Source organism: Onychomys torridus, chromosome 12 (genome assembly GCF_903995425.1).
Source record: "Onychomys torridus chromosome 12, mOncTor1.1, whole genome shotgun sequence".
Classification (NCBI taxonomy): domain Eukaryota; kingdom Metazoa; phylum Chordata; class Mammalia; order Rodentia; family Cricetidae; genus Onychomys; species Onychomys torridus.
The window spans coordinates 18,235,116-18,253,343 of record NC_050454.1 but is presented as its reverse complement, the minus strand read 5'-3'; the positions used below and the strand labels follow the sequence as shown (position 1 = coordinate 18,253,343).

The 18,228-nt window shown below is 44.2% G+C and overlaps 1 protein-coding gene across 1 annotated transcript in view; it reads left to right on the top strand.

Moving 5' to 3' along the window:
• Nucleotides 1-1,334, top strand: part of Cfap91 (cilia and flagella associated protein 91) — a 47,726-nt gene extending 46,392 nt beyond the window's left edge. Inside the window, exon 17 of the mRNA XM_036203126.1 lies at nucleotides 464-1,334. Coding sequence (XP_036059019.1) covers nucleotides 464-819 — 356 coding nt within the window. The 3' untranslated portion in view covers nucleotides 820-1,334. The remainder of the gene's footprint in view (nucleotides 1-463) is intronic.
• Nucleotides 1,335-18,228: the final 16,894 nt, after the last annotated feature.

Sequence of the window (18,228 nt, the reverse complement as noted above, 5' to 3'; positions counted from 1 at the left end):
GCCCCACCCCCTAATGGTCCATGCAAATGTGACTCAATAGATTCTTTGTTATATAAACTTTATTATTTAAAAAAAACCTTTTATGATTAAAAACATCACACACCAAAATTAACTAGAGCCAAAGTCTATACAGTCAATGAACTATAAGGTTAGATTTGACATTTGGATTAACTCATTGGCAAAATTAGAACCTTGACAACCCAATTATTTCTCAATAGTGCCACAACTGGTGACCAAGCTTTCAGTGGAAGAACATTTCAAATTAAAAAGATAACAAGTGTGGTTTACTTTTAGAAAATGTCCTTCTAAAACACATAATGGGTCGTTTTTATTGAGTACAGTTAACCCAAAGCAGAAAATGTGTGTTTTGAAAGTTAACATTTTTTTTTTCACTCCTATCTTAAAAACACTGAGAAATGGTTTCAAGCAGAAAAGTAAAACCTTTTCCTGTCCTTTGGTCCAGTGAGGAATGCCCAGCGGAAGCACATTCTGGCAGCCCATGAGATCATTCACAAACATACGGAAGCTATGATCCATAAAAATGCCTTCATCTACCAGCAGATGGAGACCCTTCAGCAAAAGCGGTATGAGGACTCAGTCTCAACTACAGAACAGAGTCCAAGTGACATGCCCAGTACACAGCAGAGTCCAAGTGATGTGCCCAGTTCACAGCAGAGTCCAAGTGACATGCCCAGTTCACAGCAGAGTCCAAGTGACATGCCCAGTACACAGCAGAGTCCAAGTGACATGCCCAGTACACAGCAGAGTCCAAGTGACATGCCCAATGCAGAACAGACTCCAAGTGAGAAAGATGCCTAGGTGAACCTGATTCTTCCATCTGGAAGGGAGCCCAGGAGGAGAGGCAGCTCCATTCTGCTTTAGGTGTTACTCAACCAAGTGTGACATGAATGGATGTCTGTTGTTTAAAACAAAACAAAACAAAACAAAACAAAACAAAACAAAACAAAAACATGAAGCACTTCCATTGAAAATGACTCATCTCATCTAGGTTATGCTACCTATTGTTGAGTTTATTAGAAAGTTAGAGTTGGTTCTATAGCAATTGGATTCTTGTGATCTAAAAAGAAAGACTGTAGGTTATTTGGGGGGGGGGTCCTTTTATCATATAAGTGTACTCCACCACAAATAAAGCATCGTGGAACGTGTGAGCATTATTTGCAAAGCTTGTTCTCACAGAATTGGACAAGGTGCCCATTAGTGCATTGTGCTCCCTGTAAGCATAGACACAGCATGATGCAGAACCTGTCAAGTTCAACCCAAACATCTGCAGTGTGCTGTGGGATTTTCTGTATGTCAAATGTGTTACTCTGATTGGTTAAAATAAATAAAGTGCTAATTGGCCAGTAACCAGGCAGGAAGGATAGGGTAGGTGGGACAAGGAGGAGGAGAATTGTGGAAAATGAAAGGCTGGGTAGAGAGATGCTGCCAGCCACCGCCATGACAAGGAAGATGTAAGGTACAGGTAAGCCACGAACCAAATGACAAAGTATAGACTAATAAAAATGGATTAATTTAAGATAAAAGAACTAGATAACAAGAAGCCTGCCATGGCCATACAGTTTATAAATAATATAAGCGTCTGAGTGATTATTTTATATGTGGGTTGTGGGACCATGGGGGAGGATGCTTGATGGCACCTGGAGAGAAGATCTCCAACTACAAATGGCGCCCAACGTGGGGCAAGAGTTTCCACCTAAAACCTAAAAAAAAAAAAGATTCTAAAACAGAGCTAAAAACAGCTTCCTAGTTGTCTCTCTCAACAGCAGCCTGCCTGTTTGAGCTACTATGGCGGGTTCCTGGCGTGTGCATCTGACCTGCAATGTGGCAGGAATGAAGGGTCTACAAGCGGCACTTTACTTCATGGTGGATTTAGCCTTTGCTAGTTTAAAAAAAAAAAAAGGTTTCTGGGCTATGCACTGCTTTGATAGAACTGCTTCTGATAGTTGATGGTACACATTGCTCCAGACCCAGAGCTGGCGGTAAACTGTACCACCACCATGCTGGGAAGCTGAGGTGGACAGAGCCAGCAGCCACAGTGGTGTTTCAGTCTTACAAAGATGGATATTACACAGAGAATCTGGTTTATGTTGTCTGGGATTTTTAACTACAAAAAAAGATTTGATCATAAAAGCTGTTGAGTTAAACAAATATATAAATGGGACCAAAGGGGCTTGATGGCACCTGGAGAGAAGATCTCCAACTACAGCAGTGCACTCTGGGAGGTGGTGTCAGGCTCAACTAAGTGTGCATATGCATAAAACTAAGATGGTCCATATTTGGCATGGGTCTACTCAGTGGGATATAAGACAGGAACACACTGGGTAGGTACAGGACCTGCCTGGTATACAAGCCTCACATCCCAGAAGCTAGAATCTCTTCTGATGATTTTGTTGGCTTAGCTTCCAGAGGTCCCCAAATAGATCTTCCCACTTAGAAAAGTTAGCGTACTGAGAAAGGCCCCATATTATGGTAGACTATCATATACTTCAGTAAACAAATTTAGTAATATAGCAGCCTTTGCAGTTATGAATTCTTATATGTTGATACAAATTAAACTTTTTATATTCCTATTTAAGATAATTTGTATATTGATACAACCACAGAACTATGTTTGTTATATTGTACACATACTTTTACTCTTATTTGAAATATTTGTATATTGATACAAATGTGAATTTATATCTGTCATACTGTATGTATGTTCTACTTCTGTTTAAGATATTCTGTATACTGATATATATTTAGGATTATTATCATATTGCATATTGTACTATACATTCCTACCTCTGTTAAAGATATTTTGTGTATTGTCACAATTTGAAGTCATTGTCCTTTTATTGTACATTTGCTTACAGACTGTTTGCCTTATTTATAGGCAGCCTTAGTCCTTAGGTTGTTTAGGTAGATGAGACTTACAGAGTTATTGTCACCTATGCTTGTCATCTCTATAATTATGTTAGTTAGGTTATCCATATTTGTAAATACATAGGTCAGATGGACAGGTAATCTTCAAACACTTCATGGACCTAGAGAATATGGCATTTAAATAACTTAGAATTCTGTTGACGTGAGACACAATTGCTCCTGGCAGCACCAATTTGATCCCAAGAGAATGTTGGGCTTCTAAGACATTTCCATTTGGAAGTTTGTCTTCTTGGCACAAAATGGCCTACTGGGCAAAGAACTGCCCTTGTCTCAACTGCTGACAGTACAAATGCTGTCCTTTCTGGACAAGCGGGACACAAGGAAAGTGACCACCATACTTTGCCAAGACAGGGTAAGATGGTCTTTCAGAATTCCTGCTTCTGAAAATGGTCTGTCAGATACTCTAGGCCTGTAGCCAATTTGAATGCACCAACGATGCTGAGAAACATTAGGTGACTGTCCAGGCTGCCAGCTGTCTCTGTCTACTCTTGCAAGACTCCCGAAAGTTGCTTGCATCCTTCTCCCATTTCTCAGGTATTATTATATTCCTTCTCAGGTCTTTGATGAGGTTGAAGACTAACAGTTATAGTTACAACTTAGTATATATACATATATAATATCTTAGATAGAATATATTAAGTATTAGGCTCAGGTTCTTTAGGATAGGACACCTTTTGGAATGATCCTTGTAACATGCCACCTACCCATGCCCTAGACTTCCCTGGATTTTACTATGTGTTTTTTGCTTGATATTGTTTGCACTTATTGTAATTCCAACTTATCTAAGTCATTATCCCTCATTATTCCTGGACAATATTTGATAACCATCTCTTTGTATATAGTCTTGTATTAGGTTAGAACTTTCTTATTTAGACAAAAGGGGGAGATGTAGTGGATAGCCATCCCAGCATTGGCCTGGAAGTTCCAACCCCCATTGAGGCTTCGGTAATGATCACGCCCACAAGGCGGGGCAGAGGAGGGAGCAGAAGACCGAGGATCAAGAGGAGGTCTCTCTCTTGGTTCCTGAACCCTGGACACTGGAGGTAGACCGAGCAGAGTTCTCCAAAGAACACCGCCGGACTGTGCTATACCTTTGCCAGACCCTGCAACCTACCCCTTCATTTGTAAGTTACCCCACAAAATACACCTCCCTTTTAACTACATGGAGTGGCCTTAATAATTTCACCAATAAGTGTATGTTTGCAAGTCATCCCAGTACAGATGTGTCTTACCAGTTGGGGCCATTTTTACCTTAAGTAGTTAGTTGCTTGGTAACACAGTTGACACATAGCACATTATCAACCAGGTTACTAGGAGAACAGAGCTGAAGAGTCGGTCCACCAAGAGGAGAGGCCTGCATGATCCATGGTTGGTATAGACAATATTTGTCAATGAGAAAGATAAGACAAAATTGTAAAAGATGTTGGCAATAAGCCAAAGAGAAACTGCAAGAGATTGGAAACAGCGCTCATGACCTCCGGTGTCTGCATGTCACCTTTGTCCAAACAAACTTTGCATAGAACACGTTCTTCAAGGGTGAGAAGGCAGGGTGTAGAGAAAGGGTTCCTCAGAGAGAAGCGACCAGGGTCCAAGTATGCTCCAAGTACTTATGAAAATACCACACTGGAACCAGTTTTGTAGACTAACACACAACAATAACAACAACAATGATAGAAGACTATTCTTCATACACAGGCCTGCCCCTGATTTTTGTGAGAGTGAAGAGTAAGAATTGAAAATATTTTTTTTTTTTTTTACAAATTATTTATATATAAATACTTAAATATTTACGAATCAGTCTAACACACTATTAGATGACTGTGTTCTACCCCACCCACTTTAAGATAACTTTAAAAGGGGTGGGAAGGCAAAAATGTGTATGACATGAATAGAAACCAAGCTGTACATGGTTACAAAGGCATGGATCTGCCTTCTTCAAGCATCTGCCTTGAGTTCTGACCTCAGTTTGCTGGAGGAGTAAGTTAACCCTTTCCTGTCCTCCCCTGTGCGTCTACTTGTCATTGTGTTTATCACATCAACAGAAAGAAAACTAGGGATATGTGTCCTCCAAAGGAGAAGGTCCCCCTGAGCCTACCCCATGGGGACCTCTGTGCTCCAGAGTTCAGCTTAGAGCACACACACCCAAGAAGGATGTTAAGAGATTTTGAGGAAGACCACAGGGTGGGCTGATAAAATCCTGTCTTCCTTCAGCTTTACCTAGATTTACACCATTGGTATGTCATGCATTTGGTTGATTCTCTGGGCTTTTTATTTATACTTTTGTTTATAATGTTTTTATAAATTTTTACCAAGGACCCTGACTGCCTAGGCTTGCCTCTGGTAGATGCCTCAGGAGCTTATCGCTCTTGTAGCAGAAGGTGATTGGTGTCAGGGCTCAGTTTCTCCTCCTTCCCAGACATGCCTGGGAGTGACTCAGGCTCCCACCAGGACACAGGATGGGGGTCTCAGTAACCACCATGTATAGGGTGTTTTAACTGGCTTCCAAATGAAGCCCTACCTGTCTGAACACTGAGGCTTGGCTGCCCTGCAGCCTCCATGTGCCCTCTAGAGCTTGACACAGCATGTCCAGAGGAAGAGAGACCAGACAACCCTTCAGTCTGAAGAGCATTTCTTTCCTTGAGTAGGTTCCAAACTCGTTCTGGATTTCCTGTTTCTAAATAACTTGCCATTTTTCTTTTTTCTTTTCTTCTTTTTTCTTTTTCTTTTTTCTTTTTTTGAGCTGAGGATCGAACCCAGGGCCTTGTGCTTGCTAGGCAAGCACTCTACCACTGAGCTAAATCTCCAACCCCCCCTTTTTTTTCTTTCCCGAGACAGGGTTTCTCTGTAGCTTTGGAGCCTGTCCTGGACTAGCTCTGTAGCCCAGGCTGGCCTCGAACTCACAGAGATCCATCTGCCTCTGCCTCCCAAGTGCTGGGATTACAGGCATGCGCCACCACCACCCAGCTATAACTTGCCATTTTTATATGAGATGTAAATCCAGACCTTTGTGTGCCAGAAGAGCTTTGAGAGATGATAAAAGCTGTAATAATTTACCTGTGGCTCCAGGACTTCTGGCCTGTTGCCCTGCCTCAGCTGGAATCCTGCCCATTCTCCTCAGCTACGAAAGTGCCAGACAGTACCCAAAGACCTACTTCTGATCTTGGAAATAAGTGTCCCCTTTCAGCCTTCCCAGCCACTTTGGCTGTGGTCTCCATAACCCCATGATACTGCCCTGCTACCCAAGAGCTCACTAGACAGGCTGCTTCTACGGGGGCTTCAATCCCTATTTCATTTATTCTAGGTCCCTGTTGACAGCCAAGGCAACTTTGCAGGCAATGGAATTGATTAACAACAGCTTCCCAGCTCTGGAAGATTTGGGGGTGGGGGAGAAAACATCACTCAAAACTTTCCAGCTGGGCCAGTACCCTGCTCCTATTCAGCCTTCTAGAAGGATCTGAGGGAAGAAAAGCTCTCTGAAACTTCCCAGTGGTCCAGTTGCCACCTTCTAGACAGCTTTCTGCCCCGAGGTTGGAACTACAAAATCACACCTGTCTCCTTTGTGGTCTGGTTCCTCTCTCCTTCCCACATCAACACGCCAGTGTCATAGTTCAGTACTTTTCTCACTTCCGTGTAAAATGCTGTTGTCCAGGAAAGTGTCTTAGAGATAAAAAAAATTGTTAGGAACTGTAGACGCAAAGACACTTTATTTCCAGTGGCAAACACCCTCCAAGAGGCAGACAGTGGCCCAGAATTAGAGCAGACACTGAAAACAACCTTCCCCTTACACGTTTTACAGCGAAGACAACTATGAAAAAGTGAGGGCATATAACGAGAGTAAATACGGTAATCTGGCCATTGCTAGTTCAGGTGCTGGACTTGGGACTTAGGAGTGCCAACTGGGGCCTCTCACTACATTGGACCTGGGGTGAAATGTGGGCAAGAAAAAGTGTAGTTCCTATGCCCCGGGACACCGTAGCCTGAAAGCCGAGAAGGAGAGGCTGCCCATTTTTATAGCAAGAGGCTTAGCCTCTCCCTGGGAGCCTGACCTTGGCCCATAGGAAAGACCTTAGGCTTAAGTCGAATCCTCTGTGTGTGACCAGGCAGCCACTGCAGGTGTGCTGAGCTCTGAGTAGAGCCTCCATTCCTGATTCTTCAAAGTGGACCCCAAGGGAGAAATCCAACAAAAGCAGTGGGCGCCAAACAGGTATGATTTTGCTGTCTTTCTCTTCTGGGCTCCAACGCCCCCTGTCTCTGTACAGAAGGTTTACGGGTTGAGGTCTTAAGTCAGTGACGACATGATGGAATATGGAGCCTGGCGGGGACCTTGTTCTTCCCTCTCCTTCTCCCTTGGTTAAATAAAGCACGAAAACAGTTGCTGAATGTGGAACCCAGACGCCCTTCTACCTGGCCTCCATTTGTGTTGCAGAGGAATCATGGAAACAGAAGCCTTACTTCTGTATGTGTTATCAGGCATTAGACGGCCAGCCTACCCCCTCTGCGACAGGGTTGGAGTCCCTGACCTAGAAAACACCACTTCTGAAGACTGTGAGAACCAGGAACAATTAACTCAGGGCTCCTGGAGCCTGACAGGTTAATGTTGGCAGCCCCCAGGGCCAAGGACAGCAGCAGCAGGAGTCACAAGGCTTCACATCCCCATTGGTGGTGTCTCAGCACCCACTAGTGATACCTTGGCACAGTGGTCAGCTTTGGACTACTGAGTTTTCTGCCCTGTAAGGAGCAACACTTTGTCCCTACATTAGAACCATCCCTGTGTATGCTCAGCACCCCCAGGCCCAATCTCTGCCCCATAGAACAGCCAGAGTCACTGCTTTAAGGCCCCTCCACACCTAGGGCTTCTTAGAAGACACCTTCAAGGCCAGTAGACCTTCCCTCGGTGTTTCAGGTGTGCTGCTGTCCCTTGCACATGCATGGTTGTTTTTACATTGCTGCTGGGAAGGTGAATGATCACTGCCTGGATGAAAGGTGGCTGGATTAGCTACACTGAGATGAAATGTCTGGTCTCTAATGATGTGGCCAAGAGTCTAAAGTATTCTGAGCAAGGCCTCTGAGGCTGTGGCTTACCCAGTTGGCAATAGGAAGACTATTTATTATACCACCAAGTACCTGCTTAAAAATACTTTAGTTCTCTGATGATCTTAATCGAAACTGGCTTCACCAAGTTATAACTCATGGGCCAAATCTGGCCCATCAGCAGTTTTTTAACAATAAAGTTTTATTGGAACACAACGTCACGTGGCTGTTCTTGCCCTGTAACAGTGGAAACAAATGGTCCTTGACAGAAAACATTTGCCCCCAAGTCTAAAGACAATCAACTTGATGCTAAATGGGTGTGAAATAAACATAACAGACCACCACAAAACTAACTAGACTGTTCAACTAGTGTTGAAATTGTGAGGCGATTAATGATTGCATGCTCCTTGTAGTGCAAATTCAGCTAACTAACTTCTCTTTTGGCCATCTGGCCAATCCTAATTCTCAGCTGCCGCCAAAGCAACTGGCACAGCACATTTATGCCAAACCACGGTCTTTACATTCATGTCTGTCTACATGGACTAATACGATTATTGTCTTGTTATTCTCATCCTGTTTCTCCACTACACATGGTGGAGAGATCTTCCACGGCCACATAAAACCCTAGCTCATTTATTTTAACTGCTGTGAGATGTTTCAGTGTATATTTTTAAATTGTTTATTGCCTGCACCGATTCAGCATGTATGTGTGTGCATGCATGCATACATGCATACATGTCATGCATATGGGAGATCAGAAGCCAACCTGTGGGAGTCAGTTCTCTCCTTGCACTCTGTGGGTTCCAGGGAAGGAACTCAGGTCATCACACTTGATGGCAAGCACTGTTTCCCCGCATGTGCTCACGGCTTTCGGTTCTTGCAACCTTCCTGCCACCCTCTTCTGTGAAGATTCCCGAGCCCTGGAATTCCATGGAGGTGTGATATTGTTGTTCATTTAGAGCTAAGCACTCTACTGTCTTATTATCTGTATTTTGACCAGTTGTGAGTCTCTGAATCAATCATCAACTGCAAGAGAGAACCTTCTCTGATAAAGGTTGGAAGAGACACTAATCTATGGGTATAAAGATAATAACATAGGGTGCAGTTTGATACTATGTCTATTTAGCAGAATACTAATCCTAGGTTCCCCTCTAGAGCCTATGACCTAGACAACCATGGAGTTTTGGCCCAGTTAATGGTACTTGGTATGAATTCTGCCTTGTGATGTGGACATTGAATCAGAAAGTTGTTGTTTACTCCCGTGACATTCCTGCCACTATTGCGCCAATGGACATATATCGCCAGGCCAATCTTTATGGTAGATTGCAGGGTAGGACTGTGGATAACTTTTCTCAGCACTATGAAAGCTAGCCAATGGGGATGGAGTTTCCAGGTCTGTACCAGCTTGATTTCCCCACATTTTAGGACACCATGATGCAGTGTCTGCAGCAATAGAGTCCTGCTACCAAGTTCTGGAGGGAAACCAAGGGCAATGACAGTGGTTTGCAATGTTTGGGACGGGTCTGTGAAACTACATTGACAACTTGAATAGGGGTAGCCTGTACCTAGCTCTGAGCTTTTTATTTTATAGCCTGTGGTGTCTGGGGAAGGCCTTGTCTTTCCTCTTCTGTCATTACAGGGTAGCTCCATTTAAACTCCTTAAATAGACGCATATGTTTTAGGAAGTTCCCATAGCATTTGTTTCCACATGCCTTTTTCAAAGGTCTTTAGTGTCTGTTAGCCTCCCCATAGTCCCTCCTCTACCCTGCTTTCCATCTTGCACCTCATTTAACCCTTCCTATTCCATTATTCCCGTTTCCTTTTTATACCACTTTGTTCTAACCCCCCTTCCTTGAAATCCCTCCTCCATGCCCCCTTACTAATTTTCTGCCTTCTATGGGTACTCCCACTTAAACACACACATCTAAAGAGTCAAAGCCAGCATCCACACACGAGAAAGAAAAGGTGGCATTTTTCTTTCTGGATCTGGGTTACCTAATTCAGAATGATTATTTCTAGCTCCATCCAAATACAGATTTCATTTTTCTTTACAGCTGAATAATATCTCCTTGTATATGTATACTACATTTTCTATTTGTCAGCTGATAGACACCTAAGCCATTTCCATTTTCTAGCCATTGTGAATAGAGCAGCAATTAATGTAGATTTTAATTTCCCTGATTATTATAAACTGGGGGACATTCTTTTCAAAATATTTAATTTTATAGCTATGAGTCTGTTCCTGAAAGTCCATATATGCACCATGTGTGCAGGAGCTTACAGAGATCGGAAGTATTGGGTGCCCTGGAACCGGGGTTACTAGTGGTTGTGAATTGCTACATGGATGCTGGGAAGCAAACTCTGGCCCTCTGCAAGAGCAGTAAGTGCTCTTGACCTTTGAGCCATGTCTCTAGGCCCAGCTGAGTATTCTTTTTATATAATTCGGGGCCATAGTGTTTCTCTTTCTTTTCTTTTTTTAAAAACTTTTTCTTTATTTTTAATTTTTTCCCCTCAAGACAGGGTTTCTCTGTGTAGCTCCTCACTGTCCTGGAACTCACTCTGTAGACCAGGTTGGCCTTGAACTCAGAGATCCACCTGTCTCTGCTTCCTGAGTTCTGGGATTACAGGCATGTGCCACCACCACCCGGCCTGTGTTTCTTTTTCTTAAGTTGCCTTTACATACCCTTAGCTCATATTTTGTTATTTGTTCCTTTTTTTTTTTTTTTTTTTTTTTTTGAGACAGGGTCCTATGTAACCCAGGCTGGCCTGAAGCTTGCTGTGTAGCTAGGGCTAGCTTTGAACTCCTGACCTTTCTCCCTCCACCTCCTAAATGCTGGCATCACAGGTTTGTGACTCCATGCCCAGCCTTAGCTCATCTTGTATTGAGCCTTTTTCCTCATCTGTTGATTATACTTGGAGCTAATGCTTTAGTCAAGAGTCATAAGCATCCTCTGAGTCACTTACTGAACTTACAGCATCCTTCCCCCGGCTTGACTTGACACAGAAGAATAGGCTTTCTGCTCTCTCTTGTTCTGGGAGGCTTGATTAAGGCTGATGTTTTCAGCCTCTGGGATTATGAAGGTATTTTTAGCAAACTTTTCTTTTATCACTTAAAAATAGGTTTGCAGTTCACATGTTAAGTATTTCAATGGATTATTCTGGTGCCATTCATTTGAAGGTTCATCTTTTCCTGGCTTGTTTGAAACATTACCTTTGTCACAAAGTAAGATGTTTTGTCTTCTTAGAGCCTCCCCCTGAGCCCTCCACAATGGATTTCATGTTTTCTAGGTTTTTATTTTTTTGGTTTTTTGAGACAGGGTTTCCCTGTGTAGCTTTGTACCTTTCCTGGAACTCACTTGGTAGCCCAGGCTGGCCTCGACTCACAGAGATCCGCCTGGCTCTGCCTCCCAAGTGCTGAGATTAAAGGCGTGCGCCATCACTGCCCGGCAGCATATTTTCTAGTTTTTCTCCTGGAGATCTATTTGTTTTAGCTGCTTAATCTGGTTACTGTATTGAATTCCCTTGAAGGTTGCAATAGACTCCTTTGAAATTTCTAGATAGACAGCCATAGTTTCTATGTGCAGTAAGAGTTATGTTCTTTCATTTCTTATATAGCTCAATTTTTCCTTACTGCTTTTTCGTGATCTTTATGTATAAAATGAACAACAGCCATGACAGAGAATAGTCTTGGGCTGATGTAGTCAACCAAACGGACTGTACACTCTACTTCTTTGTTCAGTTTTTGAGATTTATTTTATCTCTTTGGTTGTTTAGCCTGCGTGTGTGTCTGTGTAGCACGTGTGTGCCTGGTGACTTCGGAGGCAGAAGAGGCATTGAATTCCATAGAACTGGAATTGCAGATTGTTGTGAGCTGCTATGTGGCTTCTAGGAATCGAACCCAGGTGCCCTGAGAGAGCAGCCAGTCCTCTTAACCGCTGAGCATCTTCTGTGTACACAGAAATGTAACATAGGCTCCTGTATACTACTGTACATAGAAATGTAACATTCTTGCCATGTTCCTAACTTTAACTTCATATTGTAAATTCATATCTCCTAGAACCTTCTCTGTGGTATTCTTTTTTTTTTTTTTATAGTCTTTTTTTTTTTTTTTTTGCCAGAGCTGGGGACCAAACCCAGGGCTTTGCGCTGGCTAGGCAATCGCTCTACCACTGAGCTAAATCCTCAACCCCCTCTGGGTATTCTTTAAAGTTGTGGCTGACTCCATTTTCCTCTAGAGGATTTCAGTACCCACTAGGACCACCATTATCTTGAGGGTTACTGATCACACAGGTAGTATAAATTGGAACTCAAGTCTGTTGGATTATGGGCTTGTCAGGAATTCTCAAAGCAAATATTTCTTTCTACCCCACCTGGAGCCAGACCAGAAAGGCTATGAGCTGTTGTGTTGGCCTCTGTGGCATCACACTTAGGCAATAACCCTGAGGACACCCTGGTTCATGCTGAAGGCCACGACCTGACCCACGATGCCTCCTTCACCAGCCTTTTGCCTCCTGCATTCTGTTGCATCCCAGGCCCCAGGTCTGGAGGAAATAGCCCCTTCTGTACTGTACTGGTGAGAAATCCTGTATTTTCACTTTAGTGAGAAGCTTGTCTGTGTGTAAAGGTCTCTGGAACGTGCCCTGTGGTGAGCTCATGAAGTTCTCGTCTGTTTATCCTGGTTAACCAAGAATTTTTAAATCCTAAGTGGGTGTCGCGTTCTAGCAAATGCTCTTTAGCCTCTCTTAGTCTCTCTGTCTTCTTTGTAAAGAGGAGGAGAAGGTCTCCTCAGCCCTCCTCAGTTCAGAGTTGGGACACTTCTATCATGACAGGTTAACGAGAGAATATTGAGGCTGCTTCTGAGCATGAATTTGGCACACACAGACAGAATGCAACGCTGCAGAACACAGCTCCCTCTAAGCCGCGGCTTGGAGCTCTGTCTTAGAGAATGATTCTAAGAAACAGGATGCAGTAACAAATACTTCCCTGCAAACCATCACTCTGGAAGACAGAGGCAGGGGCAGGGGTTGGGGAGGAGGCAGAGGCAGGGGTGGAGGGAAAAGCAGAGGCTGGTGTATGTGTGTGGCATGAGTTTGAGGCTATTGTGAGCTCCTAGACAGACCCTGTCTTAGACTGAAAAGAGTTTAAAAACAAAGCCTAGGCATTGTTAAAGTAGTGCCAAGGAGGGTAAGCTGTATCAGGTCTGCAAAGAGGAGGAACTCAGGGAAGGAGCACTGGTCTCCAGAATCTGTAGGCCCTGCTGGTGACTCGAGCTGAGGGAGTTTTGTGTAGAGTGTGTGTGTGTGTGTGTGTGTGTGTGTGTGTGTGTGTGTGTGTGTGTGTTTCATTCTGTACAGGAGGTAGAAGGGAGTGGAGTGGAGGACCTTTGGCCTCTGTGATTCCCTGTACTGGTTTTAATGGGCAGGAAAGGGCAGCATCTTCCTGGGTCGCAACTGCCTTCGGCTCATTTCCAGTGCTTCAGGGAGAAATGTTTTGATGGTCTTCATTTTCATCGTGAATGGATTCGCTCAGTTAAATGGTTTATCCCATGGTGCATGGAAGCAGAAACAGCCCAACATCCATTAGGACCTTCACAAAGGAGACCCTCCATTTCCTCCCGAGAAAGAACAGAAATCCAGGGGAGGAATGACATCAGCTCAATATTTGCCGGGGTTGTGGCGATCTGTCCTCAGCCTCAGAGCTACTCCAGGTGTGGGTGCAGGCCCTAGGTTGAGAGTGAGCCCTCTTTTGTACACGGGACCTTCCACAGGGTCGGTTTGGAGGAGGCTGAGAAAAACATCTCACTTACTATGTCCTGCTCACCCACCTACCACATACATGTCCTGCACTGCCAGGGCATGTAGAGAATAGTTACTCTCTGGCACAAGAGATAAACAAATCCAAACCCATGGGTGTACAAAATAATTCTCAGTCTCTCTGAGTCCCACACAAGGAGTCAAGGTATAAAACCATGGGTGTTGTGGCACTCACTACCAGGCCCATAAGAGATAGGCACTAAATCAGAGTTCACCGTGTCCTGTCAGATCCTGCACAAGGGTACGGGGTGTCCTTGTACTGGCAACCATGCCAGCTTTCCCCTCTGTCCAGGCAGCAGAGCCACAAGCCTTCTGCCCTCTCATATCTGTTGACTTGAGTCCAGGAAGCACAAAGGCCGACTTTCATTGATAGTAGCTGAGCTCTGTTTGAATGACTTGGAGTTTGCTGTCTAAATGACCTCTGGAGGTCACCTCCATGCTAGGGATAAGCGTGGGGGAAGGCAGCGGTGGGGGTGGGGGACACGGGACATTTTGTTTACAATATTTAAACCATTTCAAACCAATTTTATCTCCATGAATCTTGTGGCGGTCTCTCCATTTATAGTCTATAATAATCAGATAAGGGCAGGATGGGTGGGGGGCACAGGTTCTTCATCAAACCAGGCACACCTCACAGCCTCTCCATTTTCCTCATTCCTTGCTCTGCTCATCTGGGGATAAACCTTGCTCTGCCCACTTCACAGACATCTCTACATGAAGTCACGATTTTGAAATCCTTTTGTAAACAGCGAAAGCCTGTGTAAATGTTAGTTGATACATTTACCAAGCTACTCCCTGTGCTGGACAAAGCTGGTAGTTTGGTGGTTTTTCAAGCTGTGCTTCCCAAGTTCAGTCTCCTAATATGTTCCTTTGCTTGTTTGTTTTCTTTATACTCTGCACAGTTCTGACATACATACATGCAACAGTACATCCTGGCGTCTCCGATAGTTTCTGTCCTAAGACGGTGGTTCCTTCGCTATTTCGCCTTCAATTACACTGTTACTTCTCTCTCAAGTTGTCCAGGTCTCCGTGACCTGGTCTTGAAGTTTACAGTCATGACTCATTGGGAGACCAGGGGACCTGCACATCCTCCTTAAGGTGAAGGGACTGTCTTTTTGTATATTAGCTTTAAAAACTGGTTACAAAGTGAGTCATTTTGCGTGTCTATTGAAAGAGGTTTTATTAGAGTGATCATCTCTTTCACACCCTTTTTGTGCATTGCTGATTTCTGGTTCTGTTAGCTGGATTTCTGAGGTCCTTCTTTTCCTTCCAGAACAGCAGGCAAGCCAGCACCATGAACATCAAAGGGATCCTGTCAAAGCCCAGAGCCCAGGGGGAGGAGAAGCTCCCAGGTGCCTTGAGTGTTCATCAGAGCTGGAAGAGCACACCCTGGGAGTTAACCCAGCCCTGCATTACTATAAACAGTGGGGATAAGGAACCGTTTGTAAGAAGGAAGGTGGAAAATCCCAGCCTCACAGGGTTCCTGGCACAGTTCAAAATCCATGCCACTCAGATCTCCTCACCAGCCAGCTGCCTGTGGAGGCCACAGTACTTTAACTCCAGCTGGGCATTCATCCTGGCTGCTTCCCTGCCTCCTGGCCTCCCTGTCCTGTCTTTTTTCCAGTGTGTTCGGGTCGACTCCATGCACAAGGCAGGGCACTTAAACCAGATTAATATCTACATTTTTTTTTTTCTTGAAAAGTCTTTAAATGTCAACATTTTTTTTTTTTTTTTGCATTTTAATTTTTTGTTTGTTTGGTTTTTTGAGACAGGGTTTCTCTGTGTAGTTTTAGTGCCTGTCCTGGAACTCACTCTGTAGACCAGGCTGGCCTTGAACTCACAGAGATGACCTGGATCTGCATCCCGAATGATGGGATTAAAGGCGTGTGCCACCACCACCCCACCTTTTTTTTTTTTTTTTAACATTTTAAATAGGGTTAAATACTCATAAATTTTTATTACAATAATTTTGTTTTTAGCAATGCTAAGTTTGATTCAGGGTCTCATCCATGGTAGGTAGGCAAGCACTCTACACAGAGCCACATCCTCAGTCATTTAATTATTTTTTTTAATTAATTTTGTTCTTTGACCATTTCATATAGGCATGTAACATTTTCTGACTACTCTCTCCCACCAACCTCTTTTGTTTACCCCATCCTCGGCAACCCCCTGCCTCATCCCTGCCTGTCCCTTTCCCAGACTCCTGTCTCTTGGGTTTTGCTTTGTGGCCCATGTAGCTGAACCAGGGCTCTCCTATTTAGTCATGAGATTGGAACTACTCCCTGGTGCCTGGTAGAGTCATCAGGGTACACAAACTGAGGGCAGCGACTGCCCTTCTCCCGCTATCTGCCCTGAATTATTTTTAAGTGTGTGGTTCAGTAATGGTAAGAATATTGACGTTGTTATGCAAGCCCTCTCCAGACCCTCTTCATAACATTGCATCTCTGTGCCCATTAAGCACCTCCCCGTTTCTTTTCCCTGCAGCTATTGCTTCTTGTTTGTCTGAGTCTGGCCATGTGTACATCTCATTTAAAGGAAACCACACCTGGTTTTGCTTTGCGGTTGGTGTATTTCATTTAGCATTCTGGCTGCAAGGCTCGTACACTATAGCATTTTATGGTATTTACCTCCTTTAAGTGCGAACTAGTATTTCATCATTTTATCATCCCATTCTTCTAGGGGATTAGTGATTTGTTCCCCGGGGCGTTGCCTAGGGTCCTGTACATGCTAGGCAAGTGCTCGGCCACTAAGCCACATCAGCCCAGTCATTCATCCGGTGACGGACACCTTTTAGCTCTGCTGGGTAAAGCGACTGTGTTCAAGAAATATCTCTTCAAGGCTCCATTTTCATTTTTTTTAACATAGACCTGGAAGTGGTTGAGAATAATATAGCAATTCTACTGTTTTGTTTTGTTTTGTTTTTGAGAACTCCGGTGCCATTTTATACCCCAGCAGCAGAGCACAAGGACCTGGTTTCTCCAGATCATTACCAGTGCCTTTCATTTGTTGGTTTGGAGGCGGCTGCCATCCTAATGAACGGATAGTTTTGATTTGTATTTCTCTAATGATTTGTAAGGTTGGACATCTTTTCAGGTCCTTTTTGGCAAGTGATGTACTTTTAGCTAAAAAAAAAAAAAAAAAAGTATGCCACGTTCTTTTTGATGAGCATAATAATTTGTCCTGTGCGATTTCCAGTCACCTGCAGGACATGACAGTCCCCTCACTTCCTGCAAATGGCTCTGGGCCACACATTGTTGTTTGCTCTGCCTTCTGCTGGCTGCAGGTTGTCCTCTTGGAAGTCGGCTGGAGTAACCCTGTGTGACATGAGCACCCCAACACGGGGCACAGTGACAGCTCTGTAGGAAAAACAAAAACAAAAACTGTTTAGCCGTTCTTTCTCATTTTTTATTAGTTTCCCCAATGTTTTACTTAATGCCTTTGAGTATGGCGACCCAGAGGTATGGTCAAAGCCGTCAGCCCTTTAATGGGGCTCTGTCTATGTGTGTCTGATGTCCAGCAGTTGAATGAGTCAGTGGGCCACTTGTCCCTAGGGGACAATCCTACCATCCCTCACAGGCTCCAAAAAGCCTCTGGATAGTTTCTTCAGGAACCTGACCCTGGTCCCACTGGGAGCCCTCTGGGGTGGGAGGAAGAGCAGGAAGGCAGGCTGCTGTGCAGCTTCCTGTGAGTTCAGGCTGGGCAGTTTGTAACAGTCTCCTATACAGGGACAGAGGGGGCTGTGGACACTCACATGGGACACCACTGTCCCTTCACTGAACTGCCTTCTTCTAATAGGGTCAGAGAGGAAATTATTCTTTGTCTTTTCTTGGTCCTTGTCTTCAGAAGAGGTGAACTGATGGGCCCCTTCTCCAAGAACAGTCCTTCCTGTCCCGCCTGGCTTCTGTCCTGTTTTTCCAGCCTGAGTTCACTCTCTACATACTCTACTGAGTGGCCTCAGTCTTTGCCAGGAAGGTAGGAATCAGGAGTGACAGGGTTACAGAGACAGAACAAGGTCCCCCGTGGGGCCCACCAGTGGGGACTTCCTTCTGCAGAATCCTTGCCGTCTGCAACTTCCAGACAGCATACCTTCCTTGAGTCATTCTCCTTCTTCCATGTTGAAAGCCAGCAGCGTTAGCATGGACCCTTTCTTTATCATTGCTCTTTCTGTGACCGAACCCGGAAAGTTCCTCTGATCTTAGGGTTCCTATGATTAGATTGAAAACAAAACAAAACAAACAAACAAACAAACCACAACCCCTACCTCCTGGTCTCTAGGTCCCTCACATCTGCATAGGCCCTTTGGCTGTACTAGGAAACACATTCACATGTCCTGAGGTTGGCATGCAGATGTCTTTGAGGACCACTATGTGCTTACTTAAAGGGCACAATCAGACTAGTACATGACATGATTAATTTAAGTGTTACATTATTTTCCAGG